Source organism: Lepidochelys olivacea, assembly GCF_965140295.1.
Source record: "Lepidochelys olivacea isolate rLepOli2 genome assembly, chromosome: 6".
Taxonomy (NCBI): Eukaryota; Metazoa; Chordata; order Testudines; family Cheloniidae; genus Lepidochelys; species Lepidochelys olivacea.
In genome coordinates, this window is record NC_140416.1 from 95,998,219 (window position 1) to 96,017,264 (window position 19,046).

At 39.9% G+C, this 19,046-nt stretch overlaps 1 protein-coding gene across 1 annotated transcript in view; it reads right to left on the reverse strand.

The window, feature by feature from the left end:
* The window catches only part of EML5 (EMAP like 5), a 288,831-nt gene that overhangs the window by 139,846 nt on the left and 129,939 nt on the right, over positions 1 to 19,046 (reverse strand). The window contains exons 12-15 of the mRNA XM_084632418.1: positions 17,161 to 17,267; positions 16,625 to 16,743; positions 8,564 to 8,750; positions 5,020 to 5,125 (exon numbers count right to left, since the gene is read on the reverse strand). Coding sequence (XP_084488544.1) covers positions 5,020 to 5,125; positions 8,564 to 8,750; positions 16,625 to 16,743; positions 17,161 to 17,267 — 519 coding nt within the window. The remainder of the gene's footprint in view (positions 1 to 5,019; positions 5,126 to 8,563; positions 8,751 to 16,624; positions 16,744 to 17,160; positions 17,268 to 19,046) is intronic.

Here is a 19,046-nt window from a genome sequence, read left to right on the forward strand (position 1 = left end):
AATGCTCACACACTATGCATAGTCGGTCAGTTCATTTCTTGTATGCATCATGACATAAGAGGGTCTTTAGGAAGAATATGAATATGCAGAGGGTACTGGCTTTGCAGAGTGGCTGAGAAAGGACATTATATACACAAAGAGGCCCTGTATTAGAATGTGCAGAAGTACCTCTGAAAGAAGCAGATAAAAGAGGTGTTCTGCACCTCTCTCTGAAACAGTGAGAGCGGCCACGATCAGAGAGAGTGAATACAGGACTAGATGAGCCAGTGGTCTAGTCCAGTATGTCAATTGCTGCACTTCCTCCTGTGCAAGAAAAGATAGAATCTAGCCTTCAACTCATCTTTCTAAGATACAACCTGTTAAAATAGCTGCTAACATGCAATGTTGCTAATATTTACCCAATGACTGATTAAGCCAGAGAACTGACAAACAGAAAGAGTTCTAGCCATGAAGACAATAGTCAAAACAATGCAAATTTTAAAAACTGTTCTGTACGAATTTCATCTTTAGCAGAAGCAAACAGGTGTTTTGTTGGAACCTGGAGGAGCTCAATATTTTATTAAAACTAACTGATTTTTGCTGATGGTCTCACATCAGAGTTTATAATTTTTGTTTATTGCAGTTTGAGATAGCTCAACTTTGCTCCTAAAGAATGAACTGAAATGCCAAAGAATGGATTAATTTTATTACTTGGTTACCAAAGAGGTTTTATGTTTATTTTCCCAGAGCAGATACTAAAGAATCCAAAACATGATAAGAAACATCATGATAAGAAAAATTAGTAAAGAGAAAAAATGAATAAAAACAGATTTTACATTTAAAGATTTGTGTTTAATGTATATTATTCATTAATAACAACTTCCAAAAGCAGCACTAAAAGGCTTAAACTCTTCAAAGGCTCAATTAAAAACAATAGTTTGGGGCGCCAAATTCTTTTAGAAGCCTCAAGGAGTCTTTGCAGTGGATTTTCTGAAGTAAATTTTTGGGGAATTAAAATAAAAGACATGAATGCTCGCATAGAAAGTTTTGTCCTTCTGACAGTTTTTAGAGGAAGAACAACATTGAAGGTCCTTTACTGGCAGAGCCTAGCCTGTAGCAGTGGCTCTCAGGATTGGTCTTCCTCTAAAGTTCCAAGGAGGCATTGCAGACTCATTGTTTAAGGCCTTGTCTACACTACCAAGGTTTGTCAACAAAAGGCAGCTTTTGTCAACAAAACAGTGAATGTGATGCAACTTTTGTTGGCAAAAATGCTCCGTTTTGGTGACAAAATACAACCACCCCAAGAGACATAAATCTTTTTCCTCTAAATTTTTGTCGACAAAGTGCCAGTGTAGACACTACACCTGATTTTATTGCTTTAATTGGCCTCCAGGAGGTGTCCCACATTGCCCACTGTGACTGCTCTGGTCAGCAGTTTGAACTCCACTGCCCTGCAGCCAGGTAAACAACCATCTGCCCCACCCCTTAGAATATGGAGAGAGGAACCTGTACAGTCACAGCTGTGCTTGAGCCGTAGGAATTGGGATACATACGGGCACATTCCTCGAGGCTTGTGTGAAAAGAGCTACGATCAGGACATTCTGAAGTGCAGAGCAAAGATAAGGTAGCTGAGGCAGGCGTACCAAAAAGGTGAGGGAGGGAAACCGTTGCTCCAGTGCTGCACCTAAGACCTGAAATTCTATAAGGAGGTGGACACTATCCTCGGAGGCGACCCCACCTCCACTGCCAAGCCCTGTGGATACTTCGGCGGGCCGGGAGGTGGTGGAAAGAGGATCTAACCTGGAGGACGAAGTCACTGATTAGATGATGTGGAGTTCCCGGCGGGGTCGCCCGGTGGGGCAGGCAGCCAGGAACTGTTCACCACTCCAGAGGTGTCTAGCCAGTCTCAGCGGTTACTCTCCAGTGAGCAAGAAGCAGGAGAGGAGACACCTGGTAAGTGGCTGTGGTTTGTGTACTGTGGAGGAGAGTTCAGGGTATAGAAATGTTTAAGGCTGGCTGTGTTTCTGTGAGCTGGACATTTCCCTGTGTAGCTAATCAGTACAGCAGAACAGGATGTTGATGCACATTGAGATCTCATGGGAATCCTCCAGAGAGATCTCCAGGAAAGTTTCCTGGAGGTACTCAGTAATTCTCTGCTGAAGGTTCCAGGTCAGAGCAGCTTTGTTCCTTCCCCCATTGTAGGAAACTTTCCTGCGCCATTCGGCAATTATTTGTGCGGGGACCAAAGCAGCACACTAGCGAGCAGCATGGGGAGCAGGGTGGAAGCCAAAAGAATGTAGTAGATGTACCTTCATTTCCCTTCTTACCCTTAGCAGTGAGATGTCTTCTAGATTGACCCTTGCTTGTGGAAAAGTGTGGGAGAATTTTAGAATTTTTTCCCTAGTTAGCTGCATCACAACCCTTGCAGAGTGAGTGCTCTTTTCCCCATACAGAGCCCCCTTCCCCTCATCAACACTCACCATGCTTTGGGTGTTCGCAGAGATGTGTGCTTGCCAAGGGTCAGTGAGAAAGTGATTGTTATGTTGCAAAGGGTGTATTTTACTGAAATGTTTCAATGCCGTGAGTGAATTTAACAATGATGCTTCTGTGCATTGTTCCTTGTGCTTCGGCAGATGTGGCCTTCAGAAACACCCCACACACACTGGCCAAGCGTCTCTGCCACATAAGAAAGCGCCCAAGAAAGAGCAAAGAAGACATGTTCTAGCAGGTACTGCACTCCTCCAATGCAGAGAAAAGGGAATGCAAGGAGTACTGGGAAGCCGAAAGGCAGGAGAGAAAAGGAAATCAGGAGTTTGTTAAGGACACTACTGAGCAGGTGATTCAAGTAATGGAGGAGCAAACGCAAACGCTGAAGTCCTTAATAATGCTGCAGACTGAGCGGATCCATGCCTGCCCTCCCCTGCAGCACATTCAGAATTATTTTCCATGTCCCCTACCCCAAAACTCCGCCTGCACAGTCCTTTCCACTTTCTTGGACTTCTAGGTTTCCTCTTCACTCCACCCCTTCAGACAACTTTCGTAATGATAGCTGGACCTCCACACAGCTCTGAAAGTCTGCCCTTTCCTGGTACCTCCTTTCCCACCAAGTATCTTTGTGTGTTTGTGTGTTTCTGTGTGCTGTTTCTTGTGCAATAACAACAAAGTTTTTGAATGGTAACTCATCTTTGTTTGTTTTCTACAAACTGAGAAAGCAGGCACTGCCAACACATATCCAGGCAGTTTATTCATGTGCTTGCTGGAATGTAAAGCCCCAAATGCCACTGTTACTTCCTAGGAAAACTACATGTAATGTGAACGAGGAGTACTTGTGGCATCTTAGAGACTAACAAATTTATTTGGGCATAAGCTTTTGTGGGCTAAAACCCACTTCATCAGATGCATGGAATGGAAAATACAGTAGGAAGATATATATATATATATATATATACACACACACAGAGAACATGAAAAGATGGGGATTGCCATACCAACTCTAATGAGATAAATCAATTAAGGTGGGCTATTATCAGCAGGAGAAAAAAAACTTTTGTAGTGATAATCAGGATGGCCCATTTCAAAACAGTTGACAAGAAGGTGTAAGTAACAGTAGGGGGAAAAATTAGCATCAGGAAATAGTTTTTAGTTTGTGTAATGACCCATCCACTTCCAGTCTTTGTTCAAGCCTAATTTGATGGTGTCCAGTTTGCAAATTAATTCCAGTTCTGCAGTTTCTCATTAGAATCTGTTTTTGAAATGTTTTTGTTCACAGTTAGGGAAACCCATTTCTGCAAAGCCATCCACTATTTCACACAAGTTTCCCAGAGTCACGGTTCTTCATAGCAGGATGCAATTAATTGCCCTGCACACTTGCATTAACGCAGCCCCAATAGTTGACTTCCCAACTCCAAACTGATTTGCAACTGACCGGCTGCAGTCTAGAGTTGCCAGCTTCCACATATCGATTGCCACAAACTTCTCTACCAATAGGGCAGCTCTCATTCTGGTGTCCTTTTGCCGCAGTGCTGGGGCGAGCTCTTCACAGAGTTCCAGGAAGGTGGCTTTCCGAATCCGAAAGCTCTGTAGCCATTGCTTGTCATCCCAGACCTGCACGATAATATGATCCCAACATTTAGTGCTTGTTTCATCAGCCCAAAAACGACAGTCACTCTCTGTAGCTGTTCTGTGAATGCCAAAAGCAATCTAAAGTTGCTCCTATCCACATCCCACAGCATGTCAGGCGACTGAGAATCTTCTTCACTTAGGAACTTCGTGATTAACTGCATTGCCATCCGTGATGTCTTCATGACAGTTAACAGAGCATAGGATAGCACTGCAGAATTCATCCTTTCTCACAAAGATGCTGGGGTGCACAGCAAAGAAGGCTGTTGAAAAATGCCACAAAAGAAAGTCGGAAGCCCATGGAGTCCTGGGACTGAAAGCAATGCATTATAGGACATTGAGCCTGGTCCCAAGATGCGCCGCGATCCGCTCTGCCATCCCACAACACCTAGCGACAGAAGGTGCCAAACTGAACTGTGGGATAGGTACCCACAGTGCATTGTTCACACTGTCGATGATAGTGCCCAAATTGTGGGCATGCTCTGCCGACAAAGAGAGCAAGTATGAACGTGACATTCCAATTTTTATTAAGCCGATTTTTGAGTACTGACATCACTTTTATCAACAAAACTTAGTAGTGCAAACAAGGCCTAGGATTTGTGGCACTGCTTGTGACAAGGAAAGGACTAGTTATTATTAAAGTGATTCATTCCAGCTCTTTTGATTTGGAGAACATGCTCTTTGATCTCATTCCAGATGTGTGAAATTGAACAGTAGCTTCCTACAGAGAATATTTATTATTAGAGAATGTGTGTCATTTCAGGGTGATCACTAGAAAGCATTTTTAACTGCAAAACTTGAACGTGGTCCATATCTAAGCACGAAGAGGAGATCACACTTACAAATTGACTTGCAGTATACCTTCAAACAAAAAAGCAAGATGAAATATGTATATATATATATTTTTTTAATATATTTTACCTGAAAAATCAACAGCACAAACGCCATACTGGTGATAGCCCTTTAATACTGACAGTGGTTTGATTGTCTCTGTATCCCAAATGTGTATTGAGGAATCTCGACCAACCTAAAATATAAAGGATTTTAGGCATTCTTTTGTATCATATTTTGTATTTTTGCTCAAAATAATAATTTTACCTTAAAATTTTAATTACATCAGTAAATAAACTGAAAAAATTAAAGTGATGATGTACTTCTCCCTCCCACCTTGTCTATAAAAATACCAAATATTATTGTAGTTCTAAAGTATCAACATGAAAATTCTCCCTCCTGCCTCGCACCTGTCACTCCCATGGCTGGCCCTAAGGAAGAACTTGAAAAAATTACCTACAATTAACTAACCTTATAATGGAATTCTACACTGAAAAGAGTATATTGTGGGAGGGTTGCATGTTTATTGTCTCAGTTATTTCTATGTCAGTTGTTTTCAGTTTACAAATAAAACTACTAGCTTGTAAACTACTCTACGCTCGAGAGCCAACATAACTTCTTTCCTTTTCATGCATCATTACCAGTAATAAAGGTTTTGCAGGTCAAATTATGTGATACCTATGCAATTCTATTACTTTCAGTAAGTTTGCAGCAATGCAGATGACTCAAATTTAGGATAATAGTCTCTTGGTGTCAAGAATATTTTCCTTTAGCTATGTTGAGCATGCAGGCATTACTAGTCTTTAGTTATCTGATCACTTACTATTTGTTCTACAGTATCTGTGCCTCATTCAATACACAAAATGGCAGTGAACGAGGCAGACAGCTGCAGAAAGACAAAGGGCATTCCAATCTGGTTTAAGGCACCAGACTGGTCCCTAGGGTTCTACTTGGTTCTGCCACATATTTACTACATGATGTCAGGCAAGCTTATCCTAATGCGCATACCGGGGGGGGGCTGAATCAACATTTTATGGGCAACCTTAATTATAACATTTCTTAATTTAGTGCCTGACTTTACAATCTTAATGTTGTTTTAATACATATTTTAGAATCTACTATATCTTAGGTACATTTTTATTCAAATATTTTCACCTTTAAAAACGTGTACTATATAAAACAAAGCGGTTTACTGTATAATCAAAAATCTCTGACTAGGCCAAATTGTTTGCATTAATCTCAAACATATTTGTAAATTCTGGACAAAAAGTATTACCAATGTAAGGGTAAATTCTTTACTGAGAATTTGGTGAGCTGTCTAGTTAATAATCATTTGTCTTTATCTATACCAACAGTTTCTTAGACTCTGAGTTCACTAATTAAAACTCAAAATATTCTCTCAAGATCAAGCCATAAATTCTTGACGTGAGAACAAAGCTTTTGAAAAAAGATGTTTATCAGAAAAGGATGCCTGTGAAAAGTACTAAAGGTATGTACTGTCTGTAGATTGATAAAATAGCATCTTATTGTAAACAATAACAGCACTGAGATTTTGAGCATACATAAAGAATTCAGACAGATGATAATATAAAACAGTCTAAACTGGAAATCCAGAGTATGAGAAAATTTGCTTTTGGCAGCTACCTTTAACATTGTAAAAATGTTATTTGTATTCAGTTTTTTTCTATATGTTATCTTACAGTGGCAACACAATATAATGTTGATTTTTAAAAAATAAAATAAAAATGTAAATGTATTCATGCTCATTTGAGAGTTAATCAGTTATAAACTCACTCAGTTGTCAAAATTGATGAAATATATCTAACTGGAAAGAAGTAGGGCTGTGGATTAATCGCAGTTAACTCGTGATTAATTAAAAAAAGTAACTGCGATTAAAAAAATTAATCGCGATTAATCGCACTGTTAAACAACAGAATACCAATTGAAATGAATTACATATTTTTGGATGTTTTTCAACATTTTCAAATATATTGATTTCTATTACAACACAGAATAGAAAAAGTGTACAGTGCTCACTTTATGTTATTTTTATTACAAATATTTGAACTGTAAAAATGATAAACAAAAAAAAGAGTATTTTTCAATTCACTTCATACAAGTAAACTGTAGTACAATCTCTTTATCGTGACAGTGTAACTTACAAATGTAGATTTTTTGTTACAAAACTGCACTCAGAAACAAAACAATGTAAAACTTTAGAGCCTACAAGTCCATTCAATCCTACTTCTTGTTCAGCCAATTGCTAAGACAAACAAGTTTGTTTACATTTACAGGGGCCTGCTAACTACTTCATATTTACAGTGTCACCTGAAAGTGAGAACAGGTGTTTGCATGGCACTTTTGTAGCTGGCATTGCAAGGTATTTATGTGCCAGATATGCTCAACATTCATATGCCCCTTCATGCTTCGGCCACCATTCCAGAGGACATGCTTCCATGTTGATGATGCTCTTTAAAAAAATAATGCGTTAATTAAATTGGTGACTGAACTCCTTGGGGAAGAACTGTATGCCTCCGTTCTGTTTTACCCACACTCTGCTATATACTTCATGTTATAGCAGTCTCGGATGATGACCTAGTATATGTTCGTTTTAAGAACACTTTCACAGCAGATTGGTACTGTCTTTGCGTTTTGTCAAATGTGAGATTTCTAAGGATACAGCACTCAACCCAACGCTTAAGAATCTTAAGTGCCTTCCAAAATCTGAGCAGGATGAGGAGTAGAGCATGCTTTCAGAAGTCTTAAAAGAACAACACTCCCATGCAGAAACTACAGAACCCGAACCACCAAGAAAGAAAATCAACCTTCTGCTGTTGGAATCTGACTCAAATGATGAAAATGAACATGCGTTGGTCCTCTCTGCTTTGGATCGTTATAGAGCAGAACCCACCATCAGCATGGACGCATGTCTTCTCGAATGGTGGTTGAAGCATGAAGGGACATATGAATCTTTAGCGCATCTGGCATGTAAATATCTTGTATGCCAGCTACGACAGTGCCATGCGAACACCTGTTCTCACTTTCAGTTGACATTGTAAACAAGACGTGGGCAGCATTATCTTGTGCAAATTGTAACCAAACTTGTTTGTCTGAATGATTGGCTGAACAAGAAGTAGGACTGAGTGGACTTGTAGGCTCCAAAGTTTTACATTGTTTTATTTTTGAATGCAGTTATTTTTTGTACATAATTCTACATTTGCAAGTTCAACTTTCATGACAAAGCGATTGCACTACAGTACTTGTATTAGGTGAATTGAAATATACTATTTCTTTTGTTTTTTACAGTGCAAATATAGAGAGCACTGTACTCTATGTATGGTGTTGTGTAACTGAAATCAATATATTTGAAAATGTAGAAAATATCCAAAAAATTTTAAATAAATGGTATTCTATTATTGTTTACCAGTGTGATTAATCACAATTAATTTTTTTAATCACTTGACAGCCCTAGAAAAAAGCTGAGGTTCTCAATTTTTAGACCTCTCTCTGTCCCCAACACAATTTCAAAAATTTACCTGCATATTTGTAGACTGCAAAATCCTAAATATGCATGTGTAAATTCACTAAAGTACTGTAACTTCAAATTTCTAATGCATATAAACATTTATCCTACCTGGCCTGTTGCCACGTAGTCCTTTAAGGGATGAATAGCAAGGCAAAGAATGTCATCATCATGACCCAGATAAAAGCGCTGTGTGTTCTGCTGCCGATTGTATACTAGGCCCACTGCTGCAACATGGTATACAATTTCACCAGTCTGAGTGTAAAATAGATTACTCCGACAATCATAACCTCTGTAACTAATTAAAAAAATAGTTTTTAGATCAAGATCACAAGCATAGATGCTAAGTAGTTTACGATATAAAAACAATCAGGACACATTCAATTCTTAAATTAAGTAACACCTTACAAATGATTTACCAAGTACTACACAGGAGTATTAAAAATGATTCATATCTCTATTTCCAAAGAATACTACTTTACAAACTTCAATTAATATGCAAAGATCATTACATCTACCCCTAACTTGAAAGAGATTGTTTTTTAACAGTAATGCTTCAAAAGAAGTTTAGAACAGGAAGTAAAGACTAATATTTTTTTCCAAATGAAACTGCAGGGGGACTTTAGGTAGATTGCATGCAGTTGTACAGGTTGGAATTTGTCCAGAATACCAGGCTTAACATTTTCTTTCTACATCACAAGTGGCTAGGATCCTGGGTGAATTTGGTCAGGAGTTTTCAGTCAAAATGATTTTTCAGTGGAAAATGCATTTTATTTCAGGTTGGTTCAACCCAGATCAAAACATTTCAGTTTGTTGAACTGAACTAAAAGATTTTGTTTTGAGTCAGTTTAGTGTTCAACTACATCTGCCTGTGCTACTCCAGTGCTTCATGCTTCATTCTGTCTTAAAGGCTAGAGTCTGGGGCTGGACTTCATCTCTCTTGACGCACCATAGTTTCTCTTTTGATCCAACTGTGTGGTGCATCCTGGGAGTCATGTGACTGTGGATGCATCATGGGAGATGCAGTCCAGTTGATAAGGGAAAATGAAAGCATGAGGCACCCAAAATACAACTCCCAGAAGGAAATGCAGCACCACAGGCAGATGCAGTTGTCCAAAAGACTCAAAATAAAGCATTTAGTTTCAATGAACTTGTCAAAACAAATAATTTTGCCATCTCAAAATCTAAATCTTTGGAACTTTTCTTTCAAAGATTTGGATATTTCAATTTTTTTGTCCTGATTTGACACAGAAACAAACATTGAAATATTAGAATTTCTTACAGGACAGAAATTCTGGTTTTTATTTAGCGCTAGTCTTTGGTTTTGAGTGTAGCTCATGATTCAGTAGGTGGTACTTTGGTTTACTTCTGGGTCAAAACAATACTCTAGCGGCAAAGGGCTCCATTACCACAATGCTGGAGTATTGTTTTGAGCCAGTAGTCAACCAAAGTGCCACCTACTGATTCATGCAGTACTGAGGAGTTGCAGTACCTGAGTTACTTCTTGCGGTATCAAGGAGTTTCTTGGAGTCTATCATTCAAGTAGTGAGCCAAAACCTACTTAGTCTGTGAAATCTAAGAGGATCACAGAACAAGATATTATGATGACTCCAGGCAGTATATCTGTGTCATGATCAGAAATAAAAATACCTTTACTGTAAGTACATACTGAAAAATGACATGAAGGATTTATTGTGCCATCAGAACCCCAAAACATCTACTGGCTGGCTTCTTCCCAATGTCAAAGATCCTTTTGCCATCACCAATCTGATGGCTGGCTCCTCCCAGAGGAACTCCTTCTGACACCTGTTCAAGGATGCCTCCCCTCTTCACTTTCTCATTCCAGAAACCCACTTTGACTCCTTTGCTTAGGCTGGCTCCATTGCTCTTTATCTAGCTCGGTAAGTATGCAATAGCCATCAAAGTGCACATGCATGGTTTTTACTACCGTCATTATGCTGATGATTCACAAATCTACCCCTCTACTGATAAGTTATCTCCCTTCATCCAATGTAGTATCTTGGTCTGTCTTTCTGGCATCTCTTTGTGGATGTCAAGTTGGCATCTTAAGCTCAACGTAACCAAAACTGAGCTCTTGGCCTTTCCCCCCAAGTCCTTCCTCTGCTCCCACTCTCTAACACCATGGTCAATTCTATCATCACCCCAGTCATTCAGGTGTCAGTTTTCACTTGGTCTTCTCATTGCACCCACACATTCAAGCCATTTATAAATCTTGCCTCCTTTTCTTAGACAGCATCTCTGATATCAAGCCTTTCCTCTGACTACAAAGTGAAAACTCACATCCCTTTATCAAAATGTCATGCCTTCCCTATTACAACTTTTCTACACTCCTCCAGTCTATTTAGAATGCTGCTGCTGAAATAATCTTTGAGGTTTGTCACTCTGACCAAATCAACCTCCTCTTTAAGTTTCCTCCACTGGCTACTCATTCAGCTCCAGATCAAATACAAGCTTCTTGTTTTAAACTTTAAGGACATTTGTAACTTAATCCTGTTGTAGCTATCTGATCTAGTTACCAATAGTGATGCACCAGCATTTCCAGCTTTTGTCTCCCAAAAGTTAGCTTCTCCATTAAATATCTCCATGCTTACTCCCATGACAGTTATCTGTAATTATGATTTAAGTTTGTATTCTATAACATCAGAAGGTAATCTGTCTTATTTGAACCATTGACACTCATTACAGATAACACACAGTGAGGCTACCTGCCTCACTGTAAAGTGACTATTCACAGGCAGCAGGAAAGGCACATTCAGAAAATATGTAAAGTTCTTTTGAAAAGCAGACTTAAGCATACAACTCAGAGCAACATGTTGATTTATGTTTTGAGCATCCATTGCTCTCAATTACTTGTGAAGAAACTTATATAACTTCACGAACAAGTTTACATCTTCTGTAGATCCAACAAGGAGAGGTTATTTAACAGCAGTCACTATAGTTCTTGGAGAATACTGACTCTACATGTTCATGCTGTGGAGATGTGCTGTCAGCACTGCCCAGCTTTGGAAACTTCTCTGCCCACTGGACAGTGCATGAACAACCCACAGCAGACCCTTAACTCCCTGACTCCAGCGCTTGCTCCTCACTTTGCTTTCTGTTTAAAGATAGACGAAAGCAGAACATTATTTGGTCCCCGCAAGTTACTGAAGTCACCATAAAAGGCCCAGGAATTTAAGAAAAAGAATTAAAAAAAATTATAGCTACAAGATATATAAAACATAAGTATTAATAAAAAGTGTCTGCAGAGACTTGGAGTGGTCCCTCTCTGTCAGCGTCAGAGGGAGGCCACTTTGCCTCGCTACACCACCTAGCAGCTGAGAGCTGATCAACAGGGAATTACGACAGTAAGTCAGTAAAGAGTCTAGGGCGCTGGCCTCTCATGACAGAACAATTGGCAACCTTTAGAACAGCCCCCTGGCTTGGGCAGACAACCACCACAATCAGGCTCAGGCCCTCTGGGCCAGGCAGAGCAATAACAGTCTGGTTGGAGCAGGCAGCAAGCAAGTCAGGCTCCACCCTCTAAGCAGGTAAACAGTAAACAGTCAGGCTCAAGCCCTCTCAGAGGGCCAAGAAAAATAAGTCTATGGCCCAGCTCCTTGGCTGGGCAGATTGCAAACAAATGCAGACCATTTGGCCCAAGGTGGGTAGCCTGCCACCCCAGGGTGGGATTGGCAGCAGTGGGTAGGGGGACCCGGGCACACCCTACACCACCAGGTCCCAGCCTAGGACCCTAACAGTGGTGGGAAATCCCACCACTGAGTCAGCGGGGATCCTGTCAAAACACGCTGACCATGGTTTCAGCAACACAACCGGACTAATGTCTGGTTTCCCTGGGCCACTTCCTACCCATACGTGTTCATAGGGCTTAATCACCCGTGGGCCCTCAGGCTCCTTGGGATACTCCGCCACCGGCAGTTCCAACAGCTTCTCGGGGTATTTGCCTGGCGGCAGCTCTTCCAGGTATTACTTCAGAAGCAAGGGTTGATACAGCTCAGTTGCTGGTTCAGGGACCAGCAACAAGGCAGCAACATCCAACTCCTTCCCTGGCTCTCCCTCAACAGAGCTGGAGGCTCTGCCTCTTATACTTCTTGTTCTACCCCTCTGCTTCCAGCACAAGCGATGGGACCAGCCTGGCTCTGCCCACCTCGGGGCTGGGAGTCTTCCCCGTCAGAGTCAGAGGGAGGCCACTCCGCTTCGCTACGGTGTCCTAGTGCAAAACAGTTTAGAGATGGTTGAATATTTGAACCAGGATTTGGTGAATCAGACTCAATAATGGAACAATTCTACCCAGAGCAGAGTCTCCTATCTATTTGTCAGACTCTGACACAAACAATTCCAATGCATGGTTTACAGTTAATGAATGATAATGTGGTCTAGAAGTGACTAGATGAAGCCAAAGGAATCAAGCAGGAGAAACATCAAGATGAAACTCCAGAACCCAACTCTCTGACCTAGAGAAGGATGAGCTGGATTCTGAGAGACTCCTTGGGACCACTAAAGAAAAGCAGCCATACAGATTTCAGAGTAGCAGTCATGTTAGTCTGTATTCGCAAAAAGAAAAGGAGTACTTGTGGCACCTTAGAGACTAACCAATTTATTTGAGCATGAACTTTCGTGAGCTACAGCTCACTTCATCGGATGCATACCGTGGAAACTGCAGAAGACATTATATACACACAGAGACCATGAAACAATACCTCCTCCCACCCCACTGTCCTGCTGGTAATAGCTTATCTAAAGTGATCATCAAGTTGAGCCATTTCCAGCACAAATCCAGGTTCTCTCACCCTCCGCCCCCCCGCCCCCACAAACTCACTCTCCTGCTGGTAATAGCCCATCCAAAGTGACCACTCTCTTCACAATGTGTATGATAATCAAGGTGGGCCATTTCCTGCACAAATCCAGGTTCTCTCACTCCCTCACCCCCCTCCAAAAACCACACACACAAACTCACTCTCCTGCTGGTAATAGCTTATCCAAAGTGACCACTCTCCCTACAATGTGCATGATAATCAAGGTGGGCCATTTCCAGCACAAATCCAGGTTTTCTCACCCCCCGGAAACACACACACACACACAAACTCACTCTCCTGCTGGCAATAGGCTCATCCAAACTGACCACTCTCCAAGTTTAAATCCAAGTTTAACCAGAATGTCTGGGGGGGGGGTTAGGAAAAAACAAGGGGAAATAGGCTACCTTGCATAATGACTTAGCCACTCCCAGTCTCTATTTAAGCCTAAATTAATAGTATCCAATTTGCAAATTAATTCCAATTCAGCAGTTTCTCACTGGAGTCTGGATTTGAAGTTTTTTTGTTGTAAGATAGCGACCTTCATGTCTGTGATTGCGTGACCAGAGAGATTGAAGTGTTCTCCGACTGGTTTATGAATGTTATAATTCTTGACATCTGATTTGTGTCCATTTATTCTTTTACATAGAGACTGTCCAGTTTGACCAATGTAAATGGCAGAGGGGCATTGCTGGCACATGATGGCATATATCACATTGGTGGATGTGCAGGTGAATGAGCCTCTGATAGTGTGGCTGATGTTATTAGGCCCTGTGATTGTGTCCCCTGAATAGAGTGGAGTGTAAGTACAATATGCACCATAAACAAAGCACCACAAAATAAATGGACAGCTGCATTCTGAACTAGCTGAAGTTTCCAAGTCATCTTCAAGTAATGCTTCAAGTATAACATACATAAGTGAGGCTATATGGAGGTGACAAGGTATGGGTTGTGGTGACAGTCACTTGCAAAAGAAAAAAATAACCTCCTCATAAAATGAATATTTACAAAAACTGATTGCTGCTATCTTGGCATCTAGAACAAGCTGAAGAGCCAACATGATCCCAAGTTTGCGAACACCAGGTTTCAAGTTACATATTGTTATTCAAACATGGGCAATATCAGTAAATGCCTTGTCCAGAAGTTATGAATAAACAATTGAATAACACTGGTCCGCAAACCAATCCCTGAGGTATTCTACTAGTAACCTCTCACCAGTCTGATACCTCACCTTTCAGCACAACCTACTGCGTTTTCCCTGTTAGCCAGTTCCTTATCCACCTTACAATTCTAGTACTGATCCCCATCCTCTCTAATTTGACAAATAATTTCCTATGTGGTACTGTTTCAAATTCTTGAACTGAAGTTCAAATATATAAGACCTACTGCATTTCCTTTATCTAAGAAATCAGTTATTTTTTCAAAAAAGGAAATCAGGTAGTCTGGCATGATCTACCTTTGGTAAATCCATGTTACATTACACCCCCTTTACCATTAATTTTATTATTCTTTCCTGAATAATTTGCTCTAAAGCCTTGCATACTACTGAGATAAGACAACCAGAATTGTAATTTCCCAGATCACTTCTTTTCCCTTTCTTAAATATAGATATCATATTAACTATTCGCCAGTCAAATGGCACTACTCGCAAATAAAGAACTATTAAACATCCTTGCTACCAGACTAGCAAACCCACGTGACAGTTCTTTCTGTATTCCATGATGAACCTTCCACCTTAGATGTGGTGATTTCCATTTTTAGCACTCATTTCCTTCAGCTGTATTGCCTTCATGCGCATGTTCCATGTTAGCATCCTTATTGATAACTGAGGTCAAGTATTCATTTAGTTTTGGGGCTATACCTAGATTTCCTTTAAACTCCTTCGCATCCACACTGCATAGCAGCCCAACCACACCCTTCATTATTCTCTTTTTATTTATATAACTAAGAAACCTCAATATTTATTTTAATTTCCTTGGCAAGAGCTAATTCAGTTTGACTTGTAGCAAATTTCACTGACATGTTCTAACCTCCACAGTGTAGCTTTCTTTGCTGATCAACCCCTTTTTCCATTTCCTATAGGGTCTCTGTTTACTTCTAATAACCTTTTTGACGTGGTTATTCATCTAACTTGGTTCACAACTTTCCTTAGAAGTTTTTTCCTTTGCTGGGAATGCCAATTTCAGATAATTTTTGAATAACTGATTTGAAGAAATGTCATGCCTCCTACACATTTGAGTCCTTAAGCTGTTCAGTCCAGTTGACTTCCTTGATTAATTCCCTTAATTTCCCAAAGTTCACTTTTTAAAAATCATGTCAGAAACTAACCCTAGAGGAAATCTCTGAAAGGTGTCTAGTGGCATTGACGGTGGAGAGCATCACTCTTATTTGACAAAATTTGCACACTACCATCATGACCTTCGTAATATGCATTTATCAAACCTCACAAAGCAGATCTCCATTCTGCCACAGAGTCATCGTTTGGTAGGAAGTGCAGTATTAGTTGGTTTCCATATACTTCCTTAAAGTTTTACATAGCTTTTGTTTAATACAGGGAGGAAGTTATATTTCTGCCTATTATGCTAATGTAATAACTGTAATATTTCCTTAATTCCCTCCACTTCCTTTCTCTTGATAGAAATACTTTCAGTTATGAAAACTAATGGGGAAAAAGTACTATTAATCCTGAAAAAATATTAAAATATAGCCCAGGTACAAGACTTCACTGAGCTTTAACAATCTGGAAAGTATGAAGTATTATTCAGTTACTGAGTTTATTAGAAGCAAAAAAGATGTGAAAATGGGTATGAAGTTTCTTAAAGGGCTAATTTTGAATTAAATTAAATTCCTAAATTAATAGATTTACTTGTAAATTCTCCAAAAATTAGTTCTGTAATCAAAGAGTATGTGCTGAATTTTGGGGAGGACACACTATATTTTTCTTAGATAACAAAGAGGCTGATACCCTGCTTTAAGTAGAAAACTCAACTCAGTCTTAACTACAGAGCCCCTGGTAAAGCCAGAGAAAGAGAGATTCATTTCCAGATGCAGAAAAATATGGTTAGGTGACATTCAAGTCTTATATTTAGACAGCACTATAAAATAATGACACACCAACTGAGTTACCAGTAGGAATTTTATGGTGTAATCTAGCTGGGCAGCAAAACCACTGCTGTATATATATTTAGTTTAAAGACTTGTGTGTCTGTAAAAAGTGTCTAAAACACAGCATCTGATCTTAATAATTTTCAGTTGGTTCATCACATATTTAAATCTTACATTTCTATTTTTGTTGCCACAAATTTATAACAGAAAATGAATCTGTCCAGTTTGCTTTTAGAGAAAACTCAATTTTTCATACCCATGAACAAAGTGTAATCTTATACTGTTCCCTGGAGCTCTCTCTCTTCTTTTAGAAGCTGCACTTTTTCGTTTTTCTTTGCATTGCTCTTTAAGCTGAGGTAGATCTTCTTTGTAAACCTTTATGAAAGAGTACACATATATATATATATAAACAAATATGTTTTCAGGAAGAACAAGTATCTGAGAAATAAACCTATAGATCAGTTCAGTTTTCCACAAAAATGGCACAATGACATTACTGCAGACATTTGCAATGACTGTAGCCAACTGGGTATACAATTTCTTTTTAAATTACAAACCATACAGCATGATATGAAGTGTTGTGAATACATCCAGCCACTGAGCTTTCTGTTATCTTTCAATGTGTCAGCTACTGGCAATGGGCTAAATCCTAACATCCTTGCTCAATTTCTATTCAGTCCTTACTCAGGTAAAACTCCCATTGACTTCAGCGCTTTTCTTGAGAAAGGACCAAGTAAACCCTTGGGAAATATTTCAGGATTTGTCCCTGTGCCAGTAAAACTCAAGTCTTACCTGTCGACGGTATGTGATCTGAGTCTCTTGTTCAATTTCAGAGTCTAGCTCTGGAACATCAGATTGATCTGAATCTGATTCATCACTGTTAGAATCAACCAGACTTTCTGTGATCAAGAAAACCAAAACGTAGATGGAAACAATTAATTAAAATAGCGCATGGTTCAGAAAAATACAACAACACTTCTGACTTATGCCTGACTGCTGATATTTACCACAACATGAGCTACTAAACCATGAAAAGATCATCTGAAATTATCATCAATTCTCCTAATACAACAGTACTTTCAAATTTGGACTGCATGCTTTTTTCTTACTTTTTGATAGCTAGGCTTCACATATTAAACTCACTTCACAGGCAGTGTGGTCCAGTGGACTGGGAACTTGACTGGAAGACAGAAGACCTAGGTTCCATTCTTGGCTCTGTGAATGACCTGCTAAGTGAACCCGGGCAAGATGTGTCTGTACCTTAAGTTTCCCCTACTGATGACCTCTCGTGGTCCCTTCCAGCCCTACATTTCTCTGATTCTATAATATGTATGCACAAAAGCAGTTTTTTGTAGATACAAATTTATTCACCTTTGAATATTGGAGCCAGTGCATCTTATTTACTTTTGGGAGCAGATTCCAGAGGCATGGGTCCTCCAATGACAATGTGTTGTTACCAGATACATAAAGTTTAAATTCTGGAGCCAACAGTGAGAATGACCCAACAGATTTAAACTTCAGTGGTGGTACAGGAGCAGAAAGCCCCTTTCACATAAATGGATCTTAGATCATTGAGGGATCATAACAAAGAAAGTGAATTACACTCAAATGTAGACTACAGATCTTGGTGAACTGGTGATACGTGCCTGAGACTCTGAAACTCATTGGTGAAGACTAATGTTACATTTGCAACTGCTCGTGTCATTAGATCCTTCCCCATATTATTAGATTCACTTCTGTCTTACTGCAAATGAGCTCTAATAAATTCATTCACATCCATTCTTATTTCCATGAGGCATTGTAAAAACACAAACTCAGTATCGGAGTGTCACAGGTGGGGTCTGCCCCACAGTGCCACCTGCGGGGTCAAACACAGTGTTGCAGGTATCCCTTTCCTTAGTCCACAAGTTAGGGCTGCATGGTTGGAACAGAGTGGCCTGTGCCATAAGCTCAGAGTTAAATAATTGCAAATTCAGAATCTGACTGTCTGCACCTTTAAATAAACAAATAAAACCTCAAAAGCAAGCACTTAGTTGTCGTGCTAGAAGGCAAGGTCCTGACCTGGCCCTGGGGTTCTGGGCTAGCACTGAAAATCTCCTCATCTGTCCCAGTCTCACCCAGTTCTGACCCTGAGAATTAGCAAACAAGCCTTCTTAACTGGCCTGCTGGCTCTTGATTGGTCAGTGTCTCCTCTTAGCCCTGCTAAACCTCTGGAGGACTGTGCCTTGTTGATAGCCCAGCCTGAGCAAGGACGTATTCAGGGTGATGCCTCCAGCAGGGGGACAAGAAAGGCCTGACAGACTCCATCAGATGGAGTTTGATCAAGTGCACATTTAAGTCATCTGATTATTGGTGGTACTGCCAGAAAAGCATATCATTTGTCTTTCCTAACAGCTGTACGTACATACTGTTTTTCCTAACAGCTGTACGTACAATTAGTTGCAACCTTGTAGGGTCCCCAAGTGTGAGAATGCGAGGAAAAAAGAAAATATTAATCACTCCTTTTTTGGATTTCTCTGCAAAAGTAAACAATCAATAGAATCTAAAAAATTGCCATTAAAACCAACAAAGCCAGCATGAATATTTTATTTCTGCCCACTGACCGAAAGAGCTAATCAGTCAGAAAATACTGCCTCCATACTAAAGCCATACTCAAAATCACACTGCTAGGCACAGGG